The sequence below is a fragment of the Crocodylus siamensis genome, chromosome 6 (assembly GCF_052110815.1).
Source record: "Crocodylus siamensis isolate JL-2025a chromosome 6, ASM5211081v1, whole genome shotgun sequence".
Classification (NCBI taxonomy): Eukaryota; Metazoa; Chordata; order Crocodylia; family Crocodylidae; genus Crocodylus; species Crocodylus siamensis.
In genome coordinates, this window is record NC_143400.1 from 11,100,312 (window position 1) to 11,119,645 (window position 19,334).

General features: G+C 64.4%; 6 protein-coding genes across 14 annotated transcripts in view; 4 read left to right on the plus strand and 2 right to left on the minus strand.

Annotated features, from left to right (window-relative positions):
* The window catches only part of NUP210L (nucleoporin 210 like), a 37,592-nt gene extending 36,382 nt beyond the window's left edge, over nucleotides 1-1,210 (plus strand). The window contains exons 39-40 of the mRNA XM_090055456.1: nucleotides 196-270; nucleotides 655-1,210. Coding sequence (XP_089911582.1) covers nucleotides 196-270; nucleotides 655-734 — 155 coding nt within the window. The 3' untranslated portion in view covers nucleotides 735-1,210. The remainder of the gene's footprint in view (nucleotides 1-195; nucleotides 271-654) is intronic.
* On the minus strand, nucleotides 1,070-2,963 carry RPS27 (ribosomal protein S27). The gene is made up of 4 exons (XM_090055470.1): nucleotides 2,836-2,963; nucleotides 2,538-2,646; nucleotides 1,984-2,094; nucleotides 1,070-1,309 (listed from the first exon to the last, which is right to left on the minus strand). The coding sequence occupies exons 1-4, from the start codon at nucleotides 2,839-2,841 to the stop codon at nucleotides 1,281-1,283; spliced, it is 255 nt and encodes an 84-aa protein (XP_089911596.1). The 5' UTR covers nucleotides 2,842-2,963; the 3' UTR covers nucleotides 1,070-1,280.
* A 770-nt stretch (nucleotides 2,964-3,733) lies between these two features.
* Nucleotides 3,734-7,150, plus strand: RAB13 (RAB13, member RAS oncogene family). The gene is made up of 8 exons (XM_090055471.1): nucleotides 3,734-3,892; nucleotides 5,140-5,200; nucleotides 5,360-5,420; nucleotides 5,618-5,695; nucleotides 5,793-5,882; nucleotides 6,085-6,150; nucleotides 6,414-6,464; nucleotides 6,749-7,150. The coding sequence occupies exons 1-8, from the start codon at nucleotides 3,769-3,771 to the stop codon at nucleotides 6,821-6,823; spliced, it is 606 nt and encodes a 201-aa protein (XP_089911597.1). The 5' UTR covers nucleotides 3,734-3,768; the 3' UTR covers nucleotides 6,824-7,150.
* Nucleotides 7,151-7,246: 96 nt separating this feature from the next.
* JTB (jumping translocation breakpoint) lies at nucleotides 7,247-8,756 on the plus strand. The gene is made up of 5 exons (XM_090055469.1): nucleotides 7,247-7,506; nucleotides 7,600-7,640; nucleotides 7,753-7,838; nucleotides 7,966-8,045; nucleotides 8,188-8,756. Exons 1-5 carry the CDS (start codon nucleotides 7,451-7,453, stop codon nucleotides 8,342-8,344), a joined length of 420 nt encoding a protein of 139 aa, XP_089911595.1. The 5' UTR covers nucleotides 7,247-7,450; the 3' UTR covers nucleotides 8,345-8,756.
* Nucleotides 8,757-9,407: 651 nt separating this feature from the next.
* Nucleotides 9,408-13,448, minus strand: CREB3L4 (cAMP responsive element binding protein 3 like 4). 6 transcript variants are annotated; one of them, XM_090055460.1, is made up of 10 exons: nucleotides 13,309-13,448; nucleotides 12,648-12,809; nucleotides 12,126-12,427; nucleotides 11,737-11,876; nucleotides 11,468-11,560; nucleotides 11,100-11,206; nucleotides 10,808-10,876; nucleotides 10,565-10,649; nucleotides 10,186-10,279; nucleotides 9,408-10,043 (listed from the first exon to the last, which is right to left on the minus strand). In XM_090055460.1, the coding sequence occupies exons 1-10, from the start codon at nucleotides 13,431-13,433 to the stop codon at nucleotides 9,793-9,795; spliced, it is 1,428 nt and encodes a 475-aa protein (XP_089911586.1). In that variant the 5' UTR covers nucleotides 13,434-13,448; the 3' UTR covers nucleotides 9,408-9,792. The 6 variants fall into 6 exon arrangements, with proteins under 6 accessions (XP_089911586.1, XP_089911583.1, XP_089911587.1 ...); XM_090055457.1 differs by having other exon boundaries at nucleotides 11,468-11,563; XM_090055461.1 differs by having other exon boundaries at nucleotides 11,468-11,563; nucleotides 12,126-12,405; nucleotides 13,309-13,439.
* Nucleotides 13,449-13,723: 275 nt separating this feature from the next.
* SLC39A1 (solute carrier family 39 member 1) lies at nucleotides 13,724-18,876 on the plus strand. Of its 4 annotated transcripts, none has more exons than XM_090055466.1 (4): nucleotides 13,724-13,860; nucleotides 15,220-15,585; nucleotides 16,509-16,639; nucleotides 17,059-18,876. In XM_090055466.1, the coding sequence occupies exons 2-4, from the start codon at nucleotides 15,387-15,389 to the stop codon at nucleotides 17,746-17,748; spliced, it is 1,020 nt and encodes a 339-aa protein (XP_089911592.1). In that variant the 5' UTR covers nucleotides 13,724-13,860; nucleotides 15,220-15,386; the 3' UTR covers nucleotides 17,749-18,876. The 4 variants fall into 4 exon arrangements, with proteins under 4 accessions (XP_089911592.1, XP_089911591.1, XP_089911593.1 ...); XM_090055465.1 differs by lacking the exon at nucleotides 13,724-13,860 and adding an exon at nucleotides 13,867-14,629; XM_090055467.1 differs by lacking the exon at nucleotides 13,724-13,860 and adding an exon at nucleotides 13,867-14,584.
* Nucleotides 18,877-19,334: the final 458 nt, after the last annotated feature.

Genomic DNA, 19,334 nt, shown 5'->3' on the forward strand with positions numbered 1-19,334 from the left:
ATGCATATTTTCTTTTTCCTCCCTAAAGTGCAGGGAACAAGACACTCTTACTTGCAGTTCATCTTAAAACTGGTCAGTTGGGAACCAAAGTTAAATGAATCCAGTATCCCTGCAGCTTTTTGGAGATTTAACCATATTTTCAAGGAGATGAGCTGCATTTGACATGAGCGTACATAATTTGGATTGTTTCTGCAGCTTACAATGCCTTTCTGACAAGAGTGCAAACCGTGCCCATTGTGTACATTCCCACCTCTGCTGCTTCTCAGACAGGTAAGCTGGACTCTCTTTTTAATTATTTAGAAGTCCCAAAATCACCTATTGCTCTGGCACATGATCTTGTATTGTGTTGGGGGTCTCCTTGTGACCTTGGCAGCTACTGAATAAGCTCATGTACAAAAATGTAATAGTCTCCAATGACCCACACTACCTCAGTGGCAGGGAGGAGGAAGCAACTTTTCTTTGCATGTACAACTTGTGGGAGTGAGTTAGACAGTTACACTAAGAACAAGGCGCCCCATACAGGAAAAGAACTTGGGAGTTTAGATGCCTTTTTCTTTAGGCCTCAGCAGTGACCTTCAGTAAATTCCTAGCTTGTCTCATTATCATCTAGTCTCCAGCTTTTAGTCTGAGCTCCCTGCTTTCCTTCATCTTCAGGGTATTATTCTCCTATGAGTCCTCAGCATCACAATGGAAGAAATAGGATGCAGCACTGGCTTTGGAGCATGAGGAGATAGCACAATGGAACGAAGTGTCTTTTTGTACAGAATAAACTAGTAACAAAGTGTTTGTCCTTTCTAGGCACTAGGCTTTTAGTAATGATTAATGGAGTTTTCATGGGTACAGGGTAAAGTAGCATGCTGTTTGTTCACTGCCAAGCAGCAGGATCTACCCACCTTTAACACTAGTTTTCTTCACCTGAGCATAGATACAAGCCTTATGCTGGTCAGCATCAACACTGCAACCCCCATGAGTATAAGGTTTGACTCCAGTTGGCAAGGCATTTCCCTTTCCCCTCATAGGAGCGCCATGTGGTAACAAGCAGCAAGGAAAAATAAGAAACTGAATAGTGTGTGTTTTATCCAAAATTTATTGAGAATGAGATGGGTGAGGCTACACGGACAGTCAGTCACGTTCTCCAGCCATGTTCTGTTTCTGCAAAGCACCTGGCCCATCGCACCAGTGCTTTGAGGTAGAGTCCTGTGCTCCTATGGGCACATGTACCTGCGCGTGGTCATTGTGCGGTTAGTCCCACCTATCTCTGAGAGATGCTCTTGTTTAGGTTAGTGCTGCTTTCGTCTGAAGGAACATCCTGAATAGGAGAACAGGCAGTAAGCATCTTGAAAACATGGGGCTATAGGTAAGTTAGCAGGACTGATTAATTGGTGGGATTCTCTCAAGACTCAGAAAGTTTGATTAGCAGAAGCTCAGCTTTTGAGGTGCACCCATGTTTCAGACACTCCAAAGCAGAAGAGGTTTCCCCAGATTTGCCACTTTCCCCATCTGAAGTGGTAGGTAGACAGAACACTACCAGAGTTGACAACAGCAAGAGCTCCAGGGCTGTGCAGAAGTAGGGGGTGGCAAGCAGTCTCACTGCTCAGAGAAGAGCAGCCTTGAAAGGCAAGTCAAGCCAGGTGTTCTTTGGGGGTGTCAACAATTCCAAAAACACGTCTCACAAAACAGTGGCAAATCCATTAGAGCAAGGAGGTCAATAATATTGTTCATCAGCGGTAATTACCTAATAATCATCATTTTTTTTAGGCTTACATCCTACCTTATCCAAGAAGAGCTTATTAGAACAAGTGTATTGAGAATGAGAAGTTTTTTGTCTGGCCTTTACTAAGGAATCTTTTGCTGTCCAAAAAAAGCTTAAGATTGGATTTTTAAATCCCAATTTATGCAAGAGGAAAAAAATCCATCAGGGCTGGGCACTAAGAGAGCATCCACACATTACCAGCTCTTATAAGAGACAGGACTGCCATTTACCTTCTGTAAGCCTTGCCTTTCCTCCGGTGGGCTGGCACAGCACAGTTGAGCAGCCCACGCACAGAACCACAGTCTGAGCATGGCTGAAAACAGTGGTGATTTTATAGCAACCTGAAAGGAAAGCAAAGCCTTGAAGCACACACATTTCCTGGTCAGGGAACAGCAGCAGGGCTGCGTTCACCACTGGTGAAAGCGACCAGTTGCATCTCTTAAGGGTGGTTACAGCTGCACTGGTCTGAGGACATAGGCACATGCAGTTCTTTGTTGGTCTAATAAAAGATACTGCATTTATTCAGAGTAGTTGGAAAGAACTAGTCTTTCAACTATTTGGTTGGTATAATCAAATACGTCACATCCACACAATTTTAAGTGCCTTTTATCTGGGCTAGGGCCTACTATGGGCAGGAACAGGCAGGAGACCACAAGCCCCTTGATACCTGCCTGGCACCAGCCCTGCCAGGGAAGGGGGAGGCTCCAGCATTGCAGCCGTCCCCATAGCGGACACCGGGCCCCACACGCTTCCCTGGCGGTTGCACGGCTCGGGCCCTCCTTACCGGGACACTTAACGTCCATGAAGTAGGAGTTGGGGCTCTGCACCAGGCGCTTCTTCTTGTGTTTCCTTTTCTCCTCCTCGGGGGACGGATGCAGCAGGTCCTTGGCGAGCTGTGGGGGGAGGGGGGCATGGGTGAGGCCGCGGGGCCAGGCCGCCCCCCCAGGGCCCCCCCCGCCGCCATCTTGGCCCGTCCCTCCTCCTACAGTCCTCCCCCACCCCCCGCCACCCTCCTGCTCGAGGAGCGTGCGTGCGTGGGAAGGGGGACTAGGCCCGGCCTGGCTTGGCCCAGGCGCACTCACAGGCATGTTCGCGTGGAGGCGGTCACGGCCAAAAAGGAGTAAGACCGGAAGCAGGGGCCGCTATATCCGCTCCGGGGTCTCCGCACGGGCGGAAGTGGGGCCGCAGCCCTACCCCGCTGCCATGCTGGGAAGGTCAAACCCGTGCCCCGCTTCCGGGTTCCGTGTGCGGGCGGGGACGCCGCCATCTTGAAGAGGTCAGCAGCCCGGCGCGGCGGCCAACGTGGCGGAGGAGCCACCATGTTGAGAGGGTCGGGCTGGGGCCGCCATCTTGGTCACGTGACTGGGAGGTGGTGTGGTTAACGTCATCCCCACCCCTGTTACGTCACTATGGCGGGGTGGGGGCTCGTGATGTGAGGGTGGGGCCTGCTGTGCTCTAGTGATGAACTTAGGTCATCTGCCTGTGGTGTGGGGGGATGATGTCATGGCACAAGGCGCTTCCCACCACAGCCCCCCCACTGCAGGCAGCTGGTTCGTTCTGGCATGAGGTCTGGCACCAGTAGGGACCACTCCTCCACTCCTCAGGGGAAACTGAGGCAGGGAGTGAGGAAGCAATGTCCCCTCGCAGCCCGGTGCCCCTCACAGCCTCTGTCCCTCTAGCCCTGCCGGTGCCCCTCACTCTCCACCCGCAGCCCCTGCCCCCCCAGACCTGCCGCTGCCCCTCACTCCCCAGCCCCTGCCCCCCCAGCCCTGCCGGTGCCCCTCACCCCCACCCGCAGCCCCTGCCCCCCCAGCGATGCCCCGGAGCCCGGGGCCAGACCCCGCTGGCTGCTCCCGGGGTATCGGCCTCGTCCAGTCCCGTCCCAGGGCAGGGGGAGGGTCCGCGCGCGGGGCCTATCCCTCCCAGCCGAGGAGGCGGGGGCCGGGCGGGGAGGAGCCGCTGCTGCTTCTCTCTTTCCAGCAGCAGGAAAGTTTGGGCCAGGCCCGGCCGGGGCCATGGCCAAGTCCTACGACCACCTCTTCAAGCTGCTGCTGATCGGGGACAGCGGTGTGGGCAAGACCTGCCTCATCATCCGCTTTGCGGAGGACAACTTTAGCAGCACCTACATCTCCACCATCGGTGAGACCCCGGCCCAGCCCCCACCACAGCTCCCCAGGCATAGTGGGGCCCAATGCCCCAGCGCAACCCCTGCCTCTGCCACTGGCCCGGGGCATCTCCCTGTCCTGCTCGGGCAAGGGGACCTAGGGCAGGACCTGCTCTGAGCCCCGTCCAGGGGCAGTTGCGCCCCCACCTCGCTAGCAGTGTGACACCATCCCATCCACGCATCTGTCCAGCTGTGCCTGGCGCTGGCAGCCCCACAGGCTGGGCACAGAGCAGCCCGTGGGCTCCCAAAGTGCAGGGGACGGGGAGGGGGGCTCAGGGTGGCTCCAGCAGTGCACCCAGCTTGTGGGGATATGCTCCAGGCCTGGCTGCTGCCTGCCCTGCACTTCCTCCGGGTCACGTCCTGTCCCTGGTGCTGGGGCAGGAGCTGGAGCCCAGGACCCCTGGGTTTCAGCGGTGCCTCCATCCCATGGCTCAGCCCAGACCTGGCACATCCTAGACCCTGTCCCAAGGCCCCCCACCCCATCCTGCTGGTGAGGCAGGAGCCCCTGCCAGCTCTGGGGTGCCCCCTGCCCCCTCCCCTGGGCAAGGCCTCAGCTGTGCCTGTGCTGCCCCCACCCCTCCTGGCATCCCTGCAGCCCAGCACTGGAGCCCCCATGGTGGGGGCCAGCTTCTGCCCACTTGGCACGGAGTGTCCTGGCCCCAGGCTGGCTCAGCAGCCCGGGTGTGTGTGTGGCCAGGGCTCTGTACACGCAGACACTCGCGCTCCCTCCCTTCTGCCTGCCAGCTGGGAGCTTGCCCTGGCGGAGCACAACTTCTGGAGGGGAATTCCAGTGATGAGGCTGCTCCCGACCATGGTGCCTGTGCTCTGGGCAGGGGCTGGGGGTCTGTCCCCCCCACCCCTTCCTCTCCCTGAGGCCCTCCCCTCTTCTCCCAGCTTGGAGAGCTCTGCTCCCAGCTGCTCCCAACCCTGTACCTGGGGCCAGCGCGTACTGGGCTGACAAGCTGCCACCTCCCTGCTAGGCTGGGGGACCCTTCTGGGGGCCAAGCCAAGCCAGCAGGAGCCGGCCCCCAGCCCTGGGACCTGGGGGATGCAACCTCTCAACCCCTCCCTGGCTGGTGCTGCTTTGAGCTGACCTGCCTGCACTGCCCAGGCATCCTGCCCCCTCCACCAGTGCCTGCAGCTTCTTCAGCAGCCCCCAAGACACATGTGGCCCCTGGTACTTACTGTATCCCTGACAGCCAGCGTCCCTCTTGCCTCCCAGGGATTGACTTCAAAATCCGGACTGTGGAGATTGAGGGGAAGAAGATCAAGCTCCAGGTCTGGTAAGTGGGAATCTGGCTCCCCTTGCCCCACCTGGTACCCCCCAGCCGGCCCCTGCCAGGGGGTCTAGGGGTCCTGCCTGCCAGGTAGCAGCACCAGGGGGGCAGGTTCCATGGTGTCAGAGGACAGGAGCTGACCCTGGTTTCCACACTCTCTTGCAGGGACACAGCGGGACAGGAGCGGTTCAAAACCATCACCACAGCCTATTACCGAGGAGCCATGGTAGAGAGCTTGGCAGGACAGGGGCAGGGGTGGGGGGTGCAGCTGGGGCTGGACAGGGGATGGGGCAAGAAGTACAGTTCCTTCCAGGCTCCTTCTTGGAGGGAGGAGGAGACCCTGTCCTAGCTCCTCCTGCTCTGGGAGCACTGGGCTCCAGTGCTCATGAGGGCCTGGCCCCGCTAAAAGCACATGTGTTGCAGGGGATCATTCTCGTCTACGACATCACGGATGAGAAGTCCTTTGAGAACATCCAGAATTGGATGAAGAGCATCAGGGAGGTGGGTGTGGGGCACTGGAGCACCGGTTGGTGGCTGGGGGGCGCTGGCAGGATGTGGGGCCAGGGGGAGCACTCACTGCTGGCTTTGCTCTACCCAGAATGCCTCGGCAGGCGTGGAGCGCCTGCTGCTGGGGAACAAGTGCGACATGGACGGCAAGCGCAAGGTGCAGCGGGACCATGCGGAGAAGGTAGGGCCAGGGAGGAGAGTGCGGAGGGGCGCCAGAGTCCCAGGGCCAGGACCAACTCTGTGGATGGGTCGTGTCTCCACCGCCTGGGGCTCAGGGGCCTGCTGGATTTGGTCATGTCCCCGCCAGCTGCCAGCTGTGCTGGGCCCCAGGGGAGGGCAGGGGTGGGGGGGCGCTGCCTCACCAGGCCCCTCTCTCACGGCAGCTGGCCAAGGAGCATGGGATCCGGTTCTTTGAGACCAGTGCCAAGTCCAGCCTGAATGTGGAGGAGGTGAGTAGAGCAGGGCAGGGCTCGGGCCTGGGGGCTCCTCCACACAATGCAGGGGTGGGGATCTTAGGCCAGTGCCTGCTCTGCATTGGCCCGGACAGGGCTAGAAATGAGTGCTGAGGCCCTGGGGACAGCCAGACTCCTGCCCCCTGGGCTGGGCTGGGCTGGGGGCACTGAGGACCTGGCTCCCCTGCCCTGGGTCCTGCTGATGCCAGGCAGCCCCTTGGCTCCCTCTGGAGCCTCTGACAGCTCCTCTTCCCCCTCAGGCTTTCACTACGCTGGCCCGGGACATCCTACTGAAGTCCACCAAGAAAGCAGTGAGTACAGGGATGGGCCTGGGGCAGCTCCGCTTGGGGGCACTGCAGAGGTGCAGGGGCCTGGCCCAGGGCAGGGGCCTGGCCCAGGGCAGGGGCCTCCAGCCCCCTGCAGCCCCACAGGGCCCAGTGGACCGGTCTGGGACACAAGCTCACAAGCAGGTGCTGGTGCCAGGCAGGGCCCCTCCAGCCTGCCTTGTAGCATGGCCCCAGGCCCTAGCTCTGCCCCTCCTGCTTAGGACAGGCGGGGCCGGGGTCAGCATCCTCTCTGCCTCTTGTGCTTCCAGGGCGCAAGCAGCAAGGGGCACCTGGACTTGGCAACCTCGCAGAAGAAGAGCAGCAGCAGATGCTCCGTGGCCTAGCACCCACAACCACCTGGAGCCCCAATCCCGAGACCGCAGCCCTGTGCCACCCTCGCCCCTGCTGCCGCTCCGGGACCACGCGGGTCGCACCCCAGAGCTGCCGAGCCAATACTTGAGGCTGGAGCCCCCGGAAACCGTGCAGGGCGGGAGCAGAGCGAGCCGGGGGCGCCCGCGGACTGAGGGTGGCCGTGAGCGGAGCGCCCCGGTGCCAGCCCCGGGGGGTCGGGCCCCCAGACCCGCTGCTGGGCCGGGAGCCTCTGTGCCACCGCCTGTCGCAGCAGCGGCAGCCACGGTCCCCAGTCACTGTGATAAAGCCCCGGGTTGTCACGTCCGTGTCCGTGTCCGTGTCTGCGCCGTGGGGCTGGGGCCGGGTCCTGGCACGGGGGAGGGGTGGGCAGCTGGTGCCGGAGGGGCAGTGGGACAGGGCTCCCGGCCCGGCCCACGTGCGGGGCTCGGCCCCAGCCGCAGGGGGCGCTGCGTCCATCACGGAAGCCCCTCTGCTCCGCGTTCCCAGCTCCCCCTGCGCTGGCGTCGCTCTGCCCCGGCGTCTCGCCGCTCCCGGAAGTCCGTGCGGGGCAAGATGGCGGCGCCGTGAGCGAAGCGGGGCGAGCCGGAGCCGCCCGGGCCATGGCCGCCGCGCTGCGCTGGGCCCTGCTCTGCGCCGCGCTGGCCTGGGGGCTCGGGTGCGGGGCCGGGGCCGGGGCGGGGCCGGGAGGTGTGGGGGCCGGTACCCAGGGGTGGGCCTGGGCCGCCGCTGACCACCTCTTTCCCCGCAGCCCCGCGGAGGCGACGGGGCCCGGCAGCGACAAGCGCTCAGGTGGGTCCCCCCCGGGGCAGGGTCGGCCCGGCCCGGCCAAACCATGATCCTGGGGCGAAACCTTCTCGGAGGCGGCCGCCGGTGCCAGTGCTGAGCTCCCCTCTCTCCCCAGTGAGCCCCGTGGCGGCCACGCCGTGCTGGCACGTGGAGGAGTTCGTGGTGGCCCAGGAGTGCACCCAGTGCACCACCTTCGAAGCGGTGAGAGCCGGGCAAGGGGACTCCACTTGCCTTGGTGCTGCTTCTCCCTCTGCTCGGCTTGGCCCAGGCCTGTGGAGGGGGCACCTCGCCCACCCTGACTGTGGCCATGGGTCTGCTCTGATTGCAGAAGACGATGCCTGAGTGCAGTCCGACCGGCTTCATTGAGCGCATTAACTGTGCTACATCCCAGAAGGACGAGTACAAGAGGTAAGGGGAGCCCTGGGAGCCTCGTGGCCGGGTTGAGGGCCACAGCCCCTTGGCTCCACCAGGCGAGTCTCGGCGGGGTGCCAGAGGCATCTGCCTCCCTACCCTGGAAGTCCTGGCCCTGCAGCTCGTCTCCTCTCGGCAGCTGCCGTTCGGCGGTGATGGAAGCCCATGCCTTCTGGAGGTTCGAGGGGGCCATGATCGGCGTGGCTGTGGTCTTTGCCCTGCTGGTCGTGTGCCGCCAGAGGATGCTGGACAGGAAGGCCTTGGAGAAGGTCCGCAAGCAGATCGAGTCCATCTAATGTTGCTGCCTTGGGAGCCGTGGTGGCCCTTGCCTTCTGCTTGTGCCCGGGAGCCGTGGTGGCAGGGAATCTGTGCTGGGGACTGAGCTCTGCTCCTTGCTCCTCTGGGAGTGCATCATGCTGCTAACACTGAAGGTGCTGGGAGCTGCCCTGTGCTCGCTCCTTGGAGACTATGGGAGTCCAGCCCTGGGACACTGAACGAGGGCAGCCTGCCCTAGCAGGCCTCCCTCTTGGCCTGTTTTGGCTTTCGTGCAGCAGCCGCAGTCTTGTCCCACTGTAGCTCCCTGTTTCCCTTTTGGCTGGCGGATGTGGAAGGAGGCAAGGCTTGCACTGGGCTCTTGGGAGCCAACTTGGTGCCCATGTGCTCTAGGCAGGTGCCCCCACAATAAACGCCGCTTCTGACTGCAAGAAATGCTGCTTGGTGTGTCGGTACCTGCTGTCTCCATGCCTCCCCGCTGCAGGTGTCCACCCACGGTCCTGGGGTTAGTGCAGATGAGCCTGCTGTGGGCTCTGGTTCGAGGTGACCTGGTGGCTGAAGGGGGAGGGGAAGAGAAGCCAGGGAGGGTAAAGTCCAAAGGGTGGAGGCAGCAGCAGGGAGGCCTGTAGGGGTAGCTGCCTTCCAGGCACTGGCTTGTTTGCTCAGGGTGTGGCACAGGCTCCTCCCTGGCTCCTTTGCTTTGGAGCCCAGGCCCAGAAGCAGTGGGTTGGGTGTGGTGCTTGGCCGGCTGTGGCTCCTCTGCAGAGCAGTTTATGGGGTCTGCTCCATGGGCAGTCTCAGTAGGGGCTGAGGAGGGCAGGAGCAGGCATTGGGTCTGGTGTCCTATGGACAGCTCACGCCTCTGCTAGCACCAGGCACCCACAGACTGGCCCCAGGGATAGAGTGTCCAGCTGGGGGCTCCTTCTGTCTCTTTCCGGGGCTGGGAGTCGAAAACCTCCTGGGGCTCCCAGGCCCGAGAGCACTAGGGTGTGGCCCAGGCCAGACCCCAGGGGTGCTGTGCTCAGGGCTTGAGCCAGGCACCCAACATCCCTCCCACTGCCCCAGCACTGTCCATGGAGTCAGAGCCTGGAAGAACCAAATAACATTTTATTAAAACTGAGATTGCCACCCTCTCACCTGAGCAGGGCCCTGCCCAGTGCCTTCCCAGAGGCTGGCCCACCAGGCCAGCTGCAGAGCCCCTCAGTGCTGCTGGGGCCTGGCTCAGCCCAGCCTGAACTGGCAGGTCCTGCTGGGCAGAAACCTGCTCTGAAAGGGCCAGTTGCAGCTTGGGGTCATGGGACTTTGGCTTTGTACCTGTGCTGCACCCTGGGGCCTGCAGACCCCACAGGCCACAGCAGTGTAGGGGGCCCTACTGCTCCTGGGGGGCTCTGGGCAGCACTTGGGGCCATGGGCTGGAGACACTTCTCCGTGGCTGCAACCAGCGGAGCTTTCTTGGGCTCCGGCTGCCCTGTCACATTTCATTGGCATGGAGTAGCTTGGCTGCCTGCCCCTGTGGCAGCCCCGCAGGGATTCCCTGCCGCAACCAGGCCTGAGCCCGGGGCTCTGCAGGTGGGGCTGGGTCGGATATGTTGGAGACCTCCTGTCCTAGGCTGGGGTTCCCAGCTGCCCCCTCCGGTTCTGGCTGCTCCCTGTGGGGTGGCTCAGGCACCTCCTCCACCGGGGCCGAGTGGTCTGCCTGGGCTAGGATGTTCCTGGAGATCACTGTGATGGAAGCAGAGTCATCAGGGCCCAGCTGGGGCACAGGGGATAGCATGGGGACCCGCTGGGTCCCAGGCAGCTCTTCCTCCCCCCAGTTCCATTTCAGAACAAGCCCCCTGCTCCCTCCAGGCTCCCTGCCTCTTACCTCCCCTGGGCTTGTAGACCTCGCCTGCCTGCCTCCCACCGTGGAAGAGGCTATAGCTGGGGAAGGCAATGAGTCCCAAGGAGAAGAGCAGGATCTGCAGGAGACATGGTGGGGACAGGGGGATGGAGCTGTAGAGGCCTGGAGTGGGTGGTGAACCATGCCCATGGGGAGGACACATTAGTGCGTGTGCAGCACTGTGGCTGGATGCAGCATATGGCTGGGCTATAGCTGTGTGTGGACGCGCATGTCTGTGGCTCGCGTGTGTTGTTGCGGGGGGCATGTGGGCCCAGCTGGGGGAGTGGCATGGCAGGGAGGGGAAGCATGTGCCTGGTGTGATCATGTGAGCCCATGTGCCCGTATGCCCAGCTCCACCTAGTACCAGGATGCAGGTGCTGGTCTGAGCTGCCTTGTTGGACGTCTGCTTGATCAGCGCTTGCAGCCTCTGCAGCTGGCTTAGCAGGGCCCTGCGGGGAGATGCTGTGTTGGCAGGGCCCTGGGGGCAAGTCTGGGAACTTCTTGCCTGCTCTGCCAATGCACCTCCCTCCGGAGAGGAACAGGGACTGGGGAGCCAGGATTCCAGGGCTCCTTCCCAGCCAGGCAGGAGAGTGGGGCCTGCACTCACCCATTGTGTCTCTCCAGCTCCTGCACCTTCTTCCGCAGCTCCTGGTTCTGGGCTGAGCAGGCGGCCGCCCTGCTGGGCAGAGGGGAGAGGGTTAGGGCTCTTGCCAGTGACCCTGCCCAGCCCGGGTGCATCAGTGTGGGCAGACCAGGGGGCTGCCTGGCACCGCAGGGCTGAGGCTCAGGCCATTGGGCTCCAGACAAGGCGGGCTGCGCCCCTCTGTGTGCATGGGAGTGTGAGTGATTGCCCATGTGTGCCCACTTTGTGGGTGCTTGAGGGACAAGCACCGCCCCACCTGCCCTCCAGTCCATCAATGTACTCCTTCTTCCGCCGCCGGCTGTCCTGGGCTGACTGCTTGTTGCGGATCTTTCTCCGCACCTTCTTCAGGATCCGCTCCTCTGCCTGTGGGAGCAGACATGGCCTCAGCACCCACATGGTGCCCCACAGCTCTGCGATGCTGCCCGGCAAGCTGATGCCTCTGCTCCCCACAGCTCGGGGGTTCCAGGCATGGGGCCAGTCAGGGGCACAAACCCAGTCCCAGTCTTGTTTTCCCTTTGAACCTGCCCCCAGCAGCTGGTGGCTGCAGAGTGTAGGAGCCGGGCCCCATACCAGCTCGCACTAGTGATCACATATGTGTGCTATGCTCTGCCCCTGCCTGCGTACCTTGGTGAGGGGTAGGCCGCTGGGCAGCGATACCCCCTCCTGTGTCAGCAGCCGCCTCTCCTCCTCTGTCAGGAGCAGATCTGGGAGCTGCAGCTGCTGGAGACAAGCAGGAGCTGTAGGAGTGGGGGCACCCTCCCCAGCTCAGGGGCTGTGTCCCCGGTCAGTCTGGAGCTGCGCTGACAGCTGAGCTCTGAGGGCTCCTGGTGCCAGGGATGTTCGTGCAGGGAGTTCCCTATGATTTGAGGGGGTTCAAGAGGGGCTGGACTCACCAGGACCTCGGGCACCTGCATGTCCCTGGTACTGTCCAGCCCAGGAACTGTGCCAGGCCCAGCTGAATCCAATGTGGGCATGGGCGGCAACTCCTCCACGACACAGGTATCTGGGATCAGCATGGGGGATGACCAGTCATCTGTGCCAGGAGACACAGGTCAGCACCCAGGGCAGTCATGGCTTCTGCTGGGGGGGTGCATGGAAGCACAGCCTGCCAGGTACCTGCCATGGGTGGGGGCTATATGGGGACTGCCAGCCTCAGGGCAGCTCCTTATGCCCCCACTGCAGGGAGGACCTGCCCCCTCCACCCCCCACCACAGTGAGGGGTCTGTCTGGCCCCTCTGCAGGGCCAGTACCAGGGTCTCCACCCCAGCCCAGCTCCACTGACCCAGCTGAATGGAGATGACGTTGGTGCGGAGGGGCTCACGCTCCAGCCCCCCGATGTCACAGACCACCTGGTAGATGGCAGGCGGGGGGCCCTGGGGCTGGCGGGCCATGGCGCGCGGGGGGCTGCCAGTGGGGGGCTCGTCCGAGATGCCACTGTCGCTGTCTGGGGAGCCCGAGGCACCGCCCGCGTGGTACACGGCATTGGGGTTGATGAGCAGCCCCAGCACATCCTCGGGCTCACTCTTGTTCAGCCCCTGCAGAGGGGATGCCAGGGGTGGGAGCTGGGGGGCGGTAGGTGTGGGGCTGGCAAGTAATGCAGGGGTGACCCCTGTGGTTGTTGGGGGGCTGGGACCCTGGCATTGCTGCCTCGCAGGGGGCAGGGAAAGCCAGGCCCTGCTTGTCCATGCCCAAGGTGCTTTCCCCAAATGGCAGCAGTGACCCTCCCTACCCCCCAGGTCCCTGGCTGCAGTCCTGCATGCACTGTACCCCCTGGCCTGCTCCCACACATGCAGCCCTGGCTCACCTGGTCTCCTTTGGCTGCCCACTCCTCCAGCGCTTTCTCGGAGCTCCTGGGACCTGGGTCTGAGGCAGGGAAGGGGGCTGGGCAGGGCAGCATGGCACCAGGATGCAGTTCCCCCTGCTCAAAGAGCGTATCCAGGAGCGCGGGGCTGCTGGCCTCCATCGCCTGGGAGAGGCAGAGCAGGTTAAGTGCCCACGGGTGCACATGCAATGCTTGCGTGTGCAGACGATGCCCTGGCACCTGGAGGGAGGCACCTCGGGCCTGGCTGGGTGCTGAGCCGAACTGGGGATGCCAGAGCGCCGGGGGACCCTGGGCAGGTGGCAGCAGCCCGCAGAGTGCCCAGGGCCCAGCAGGGCCGTCCCGTCCCTCTCCCTCGCGCCTCCAGCACTGCGGGGCCAGGCGGGCCCGACGCCGGCCGTGCCCCGCACTCCCCGCTCCCTAGCGCCCCGCGCCCCGCCGCGAGCCCGGGAGCGGCCGTCACCTGGCCCCACAGCCGCCCCCAGGCCTGCGACTCCGGGAGCGGCTCTCGGCCCAGCGGGGGGTCGCCCGTCCCGGGCCCGACTGTGCCCGCAGCTCCCCGGGCCCGGGGCGGGAGCGCCCCCGCTTCCCCCGGACTGGGAGGCGGCGGCGGGTCCCGGGTCCGGCCCCTGGCGGCGCGCCTCACCCTGAGCCGCGGCGGGCTCGGAGCCGCGGGCGGCGCTGCGGGCAGGACCGGGAGCGGGAGCAGGAAGCCCGGCTGCCCGGGCAGGCAGCGCCCCGCCCCGGCCCGGCCCACACCAGGATCCGCATCCTGGACCCGCGCGGCCGAGTCCCACCCCCGGCCTTAAACTGGCCCTGGGCCCGGGCAGCGGTTGGGGGCGGGGCGGCTTATCCCGGTGCCGAGCGGACGACCCGGCGCCACCCTGCAGGAGATCCGGGTCCGCACGGGCCGGGAAGGCGCGGCGCTGCCTCGGGCACCGGGGCCGGACTGGTCCGGGCGCCGCGTTGCCCTTTTAAGCGGACGAGGGCGGTGAGGCCCGGACGAGGCCGCCCGGTTCGGGCCGCGCGGGGCCAGCACGTGCCGCGCGACACTGGCCGTGCCGCCCGCCCGCCGCTGCTTGCGCCTCATTGGCCGCCGCGGGCGCCAGTCACGCGGCCCCGGGCCGCCATTGGCGGGAGGCGCCCGTCGGCCCCGCCCCTTGGACCGCTCGGGCTGGATACAATGTAGCGCGCGCGGGTGAGTGCGGGCGGGGGTCTCGGCGGGCGCGGGGGTCCCGGCCCGGGCCTGGGCCCGGGCCCGGCCGCCCCTTTCCGGCCCCCCTCTCGAGCGCGGAGCCCGGGGATCGGCGCCGCCCGGCCGCCGCTTCCCCTTCCCCGGCTATTTTTAGACGGGCAAGTCTCGGGCTCCTTTGAACTCGCCCGCCTTCCCCCCTCCGAGTGGGTGTCGCGGGCCCGCCGTGGGGCACCGGGCCCGGGCCGTGGGGCAGCTGGGACTCGGGGCGCGTCTCCGGGCGGGTGGCGGCCGGTGCCTCAGTTTCCCCATCCGCAGCAGGGGCCGAGGTGTCCGGGGGGGCAGCAGCGGGCCGGAGCCCCTGGGCGGTGCTGGGCGCTGTGGAGGTGGCTCCGTGCTGCCCTCCCAGCAGTTAGCAGAGCGGGAGTGAGGCGCGGGGCTGCGGGCACGTCCCGGGAAGGCGCGACGCTGCGCTGCCTTGGGCACCAGGGCCGGACCGGTCCTTTTAAGCAGGGCGATGCCCTCTGCGGCTCAGTGGGCATCTGGAGTGCGAGTGGGGGTCAGCACCAGCTGTGCCCTGGGCCGTCGGGCCTGCCACATCTGGGCCCGAAGGCTGCCTGTGTGCGGAGGGGGCCCAAGACTGCAGGTTGTCCTGGGGGCTTGTCCCCGCCTGCTGCTTGCGCTGGCAAATTGTGCCCTGCGGTGCCCACAGGAGGGCACGGGGGTCCTGGTATGTTCAGGCAGCTTGAGGGCCTGTGTGCGTGCATGGGCCAAGGTATGTGTGTGTATGTGCATTTGTGTGCATGTGTAAGAGTGTGTACATGTACGTGCATGCCCAAGCATGTGCATGTACACCCACGGGCACTTGTATGTGCATAGGTGTGCATGCATGTGCATGGTCCACAGGCATGTACGCTTGTGCACAGGTATGTGCCCATTGGCTGACCTCTGCTCTGACTTTCATGCCCCCTAGTCATGGGGGTCTGGGTGCTGGGCTGGCTCTGGGGCCTGCGCTGGGTCAGGGGCCCAGGCCCAGTGTTGTCCTTGGGGGGAGGGTCACGGAGCCACAGGGACGTTCCGGGAATGGGTGGCCGGGGCTGGAACAGAATGAGTCAGCTGGGTTGGGAGCACGAGGGCAGGAAGCGCCGGGAGCTGCAGTGCTGGTGGGAGAAGGGGGGCCCGCTGTGCCCACTGCTCTTACAGGGTGGTGGGAAGAAACTCGAGCTGCCTGGCTCTTATCTGGCTTGGGCAGGGGGGCCACCCCAGCACCACCCCTAACGCAGCTGGAGGCTGGGGCACCCAGGTCCATTCCTGGCGGTGCTATCATTGGCCTCAAAGGTCCCACTGACCCTGCCACTCTTGCAGGGCTGGAGGCGGGTGCCACGCTGAGGATGAGAGACGCCCCCGTGGCGGTGAAGGCTCCTGCCAGCTAAGGGCTGGGCTGTGGAGGGTGCCCAGAGCTGACCGCAGGGGTCTCGGCAGCAGAAGAGATTTCCAGCCTGCTGGGAGCTGCCCACCTTCCGCCTGGAGCCATGCCTGTGTGGCTGGGCCCTGGGGCTAAGCCGGAGCAGATGGCATGGAGCCCCGGTGCTGGCACGGCTGTGAAGCGCTCCCCAACAGGCTTGGAGGTGAAGCTGGGGTCGCTGGTGACGCTGCTGCTGCTGACCATCGTCTGCGGCCTGGCCCCACTCTGCATCTTCCGGCACCCCGGTAGCGCAGCCGGCTCCTCCGGTGAGGCTTGTGCCAGAGCTCCTGGGAGGGCCAGAAGTCTCCAGGACAAGGCTCGTCTGGCCGGCAGGGGGAGGGCAGGGGATATGGCTGAGGCCAGGGACCAGGCCATGATGTCACTGCCTGGGCCTGCAGGGAAACCACGTCTGGCTGCCAAGCCCAAGAGACAGGCACGGCAGCTCAGGGTCCTGGTAGCTGGAGCTGGTCCTGAGCCAGCCTCCATGTCTGTGGCTGCAGCACAGAGGTCCCAGCAGAGCAGCAGCTGGCCCCTGCTGGCAGGAAGGGCACTTGGTGCGTGGGGAGCTAGATGAGCCCGAAGAGGGATCGGCCCCTGTGCCCTGAGGGAAGCCGGGGCTAGGCTGTTGGCCCAGGGGACTCAGGCTCTGGACCCTGTGAGCCAGGGTTTCTCTAGGTCATGGCTCTGGACAGAGCGGGTTTGGGAACACTGGGTGCTCTCGAGAGCAGGGCCCCATCCTGCCAGTGCTTCCTGAGCAAAGCCAGCCCTGGCCCCTGCACAGGACCTGCCCCCAGCAGGCGCACCGCTCCCATTATACAGACAATGAGTGAGGCCTGGGGTGGGGGGAAGGGAGTGATGTGATGCAGGTCATGCAGAGTCAGCAGCAGAACCTGGCCTGTACCCTGGGGTGCAGTGGGGTTGTGTGCTGGGTTTTCCTGCTGGGGATCACCCCCTGCCCGCAGCGTGTGCTGTGCCAGGCATCACTAGGGGCAGGAGGCACCACTTTGCACCCAGGCTGTGGATGCATGGCCTGTGTTCTGGGTAACACGGGGCCGGGGCATTTCCCCTGGGGGCAGGCCCTTGAAGCTCTGCAGCCAGATCCCCGGCCAGGGACCTCGCTGCTGGCTGCCTCAGGGGTGGGGGCAGTGAACTGCATCAGCATCCCCCCCTGCAACCCTTTTCTGGACAGATGCACGCAGGAGGTTCCTGAGCCTGGTGAGCTGCTTTGCGGGTGGTGTGTTTCTGGCCACCTGCCTCCTGGACCTGATCCCTGACTACCTGGAGGGCATTGATGAGGCGCTGGAGAACCTGAGAGTCACGGTGAGCCCGTGTGGGGCAGCTTCCCCCTTCCCTGCACCTGGGCTGCTTGCGATGGGGCACTGTGGGGGGCTCCCAGGGGCATGGAGGACCCTGGGTAGAGGTTGGCAGGGCAGGGGAGGGGACAAAGGATGCCCTGGGGATGGCTGTTGGGTCCAGCTTGCTGCCTGTCCGGGTGCGATCCGCGGTGGAGGCTGGGAGGAGGCCCCGTTCCAGCCGCTCTCCAGGGTGACTCACTGGAGCTGCCTCCCGCCCCCGCCCTTCTCCCAGCAGCTTCCTGGCAGCCCCAGGCAGCCTCTGCTTCTCAGCAGTGATGCATTGACTGCTCCGGCCCCTCTGCTCCCCCTTCCCTGTGCAGGGGCTGCTGCGAGGGCTGAGCCATGCTCCCCCTGCTGATGCGGCTCCTGCCTCTTCCCTTGCAGCTCCAGTTCCCCCTGCAGGAATTCATCCTGGCCATGGGCTTCTTCCTGGTGCTGGTGATGGAGCAGATCGTGCTGGCCTACAGGGACCAGGCAGGCTCCCTGGAGGAAACACGGGCGCTGCTGGGGGGCTCATCACAAGATGGCTCTGTGCAGGCCCAGCCCTGGTCAGATGGGCCCCTGCACTCAGCTCACGGCCCTGGCCCTGACCGGCCCCACGTGCACATCGACTTCAACGCACACTCAGCCATCCGGTCCTTTGCGCTGGTGCTGGCACTCTCGCTGCACTCAGTCTTTGAGGGTCTGGCCGTGGGGCTGCAGGAGGCTGGCGCCAAGGCCCTCGAGATCTGCCTGGCATTGCTGGTCCACAAGTGCATTGTGGCCTTCAGCCTCTCGCTGAAGCTGCTACAAGGCCAGCTGCGCCCGCGCGCCGTGATCGGGTGCCTGCTGCTCTTCGCCCTGATGTCCCCACTGGGCATCGGGCTGGGCGTGGCGCTGACGGAGACCGCGGCCGCACTGCCACAGCTCTCACGTAGTGTGCTGGAAGGGTTGGCAGCCGGCACCTTCGTCTACATCACCTTCCTGGAGATCCTGCCCCATGAGCTCGGCTCCCCAGAGCAGCGCATTCTCAAGGTCATCCTGCTCATCGCTGGCTTTGCCCTCGTCACTGGCATCCTCTTCATCAAGATCTGACGGGGGTGTCCTGTGGGTAGCGCACACAGCTCGTTGCAGCACCAAGGGCTGGGGGGGCAGCTATTTGTGTGTGCGTGCGTGCGATGGGCTTGCAGGGAGCCTATGTCACCTGTCCTGTGGCTTGGGAATTCCCTCCCTGCTGACTCCCGTGGGCAGGGGATTCCAAAGCCAGGGCCACAGAACCATGGTCGGGCCATTCACTGGCACATCACCCGCTGCCTGCAGTGGTGGGATAACCCCAGGGGCCTGCCTCTGCAGCCCGCAGGCCAGACCCAATGCCCCCAGAGCCAGAGCAGCCCTAGTCACAGCAGCACTCCGGAGTCTGGTGCACGCCATGGGCTTGGCCCAGCTGCCCCTGTACCCTTCATGTTTAAGTGCCAAACTTCCCTCACCCTTCCCAAAGCTGAGGACCATGTGGGGCCACTGACAGGGGGACAAAGGGCCTGAGACCAGGACCGGGGCCCATGGCTCTCTTGGGACACGGGCCTCAGCTCAGGCTGTCCAGCAACACAGGAGGAGGCAGGACACCAGCTGCAGCTGCCGGTTTCTCCGCTTCTTGTTCTCACTGGTAGCCGCAATGACACTGGGCTGGGCAGGGAACGCGCCAGGCTGGCCAGGGCAGCAGCCAGGCAGAGCGGGGTGCTGTTTGTGCCAAGTTGGCTGGGTCCCTGTCCGGTTCTTAGCAGACCTGGGCTGTCCTGTCTTTGCCACCGGCCCATGGGGTGACCTTGGACAAGTCCCCTCACTGCTCGGGGCCTGTTTCTCCCTCTAAAACAGGGCTCACAATCCCGAGCTCCGGGAAGCCCTTTGGGGTGGAGACATCAGGGAGCTGCGGCGCGGGTGATGCCTGCTCGCCCAGCCAGGTCCCACCCACGCTGCAGTGACCCGCGGCTGGCAGCAAGCCCCAGGCCCCTGGGGCCCTTGCCTTTGGTGGAAGTGCTGCCGTGGCCCTTGGGAGCCCACGGCACTATTTTTGTATGCTCTCAGTCCGCTTCCCAGGCTCTTTTCCAGCCTGCCCCTTGTTAAGCAAGCCCCAGGCGTGGGCACAGAGTCTATTTTACTAACACCCTTCTCCGTCCCCAGGCTGCTCAGACAGCTCCGGGGGTGCCAATAAAGTGACTTTCTGCATTGCCGTCTCCGTGGTGTCTGTGCCTCGCGGAGCCCAGCGCCTGCGCTCAGCCCCAGGGGACGCTCCTGGTTGGGAGGTCCGGCATGGGTGGAGGGCACCGGGGCTGGTGGGGGCTGGTCGCTTCCCAGCTGTCCCAGGGGACTTTGGTGTGGCCAAGGAGCCGTGTAGGCAGAGGGTAGCCTAACAGCTGGGTGAGGTGCTCGGCGCTGCATCCGCGGTGTTCCCCGAACGCCGGTCTACCGCCCCCTGCCGGCCGCCGTGGAGGGGCCGAGCGCGCGAAGCACGCCGGGAGCTGTAGTCCCAGCGCCCCGCCCGGCCCAGGCGTTTCCCACCCCCTGGCGGCGCACTGCAGCTCCCGGCGGCCCCCGCGGTGTTTCCCTCCGGTGTGCGCGGGGGCCGCTGGGAGTCGGAGTCCGCTTCCGCCCCTGGGCCCCGTGGCGCGGGTGGGGCTGCCCGG

Excerpts from the sequence above, each read along its gene's own strand:
- RAB13 (XM_090055471.1), top strand. The coding sequence starts at position 3,769 with ATGGCCAAGTCCTACGACCACCTCTTCAAGCTGCTGCTGATCGGGGAC. Across the intron at positions 5,696-5,792 it reads GGATGAAGAGCATCAGGGAG|AATGCCTCGGCAGGCGTGGA; the intron begins GTGGGTGTGGGG and ends TGCTCTACCCAG. Across the intron at positions 6,151-6,413 it reads CCAGCCTGAATGTGGAGGAG|GCTTTCACTACGCTGGCCCG; the intron begins GTGAGTAGAGCA and ends CTTCCCCCTCAG.
- CREB3L4 (XM_090055457.1), bottom strand. The coding sequence starts at position 13,433 with ATGCGGATCCTGGTGTGGGCCGGGCCGGGGCGGGGCGCTGCCTGCCCG. Across the intron at positions 11,877-12,125 it reads CGTCATCTCCATTCAGCTGG|ATGACTGGTCATCCCCCATG; the intron begins GTCAGTGGAGCT and ends CTCCTGGCACAG. Across the intron at positions 10,044-10,185 it reads GGTCTACAAGCCCAGGGGAG|TGATCTCCAGGAACATCCTA; the intron begins GTAAGAGGCAGG and ends CTTCCATCACAG.
- RPS27 (XM_090055470.1), bottom strand. Across the intron at positions 2,095-2,537 it reads CATGGACGTTAAGTGTCCCG|GTTGCTATAAAATCACCACT; the intron begins GTAAGGAGGGCC and ends CTTTCCTTTCAG. Across the intron at positions 1,310-1,983 it reads AAAGGCAAGGCTTACAGAAG|GATGTTCCTTCAGACGAAAG; the intron begins GTAAATGGCAGT and ends TCTCCTATTCAG.
- SLC39A1 (XM_090055466.1), top strand. The coding sequence starts at position 15,387 with ATGCCTGTGTGGCTGGGCCCTGGGGCTAAGCCGGAGCAGATGGCATGG. Across the intron at positions 15,586-16,508 it reads TAGCGCAGCCGGCTCCTCCG|ATGCACGCAGGAGGTTCCTG; the intron begins GTGAGGCTTGTG and ends TTTTCTGGACAG. Across the intron at positions 16,640-17,058 it reads TGGAGAACCTGAGAGTCACG|CTCCAGTTCCCCCTGCAGGA; the intron begins GTGAGCCCGTGT and ends CTTCCCTTGCAG.
- JTB (XM_090055469.1), top strand. The coding sequence starts at position 7,451 with ATGGCCGCCGCGCTGCGCTGGGCCCTGCTCTGCGCCGCGCTGGCCTGG. Across the intron at positions 7,641-7,752 it reads CGGCAGCGACAAGCGCTCAG|TGAGCCCCGTGGCGGCCACG; the intron begins GTGGGTCCCCCC and ends CTCTCTCCCCAG. Across the intron at positions 8,046-8,187 it reads CAGAAGGACGAGTACAAGAG|CTGCCGTTCGGCGGTGATGG; the intron begins GTAAGGGGAGCC and ends TCCTCTCGGCAG.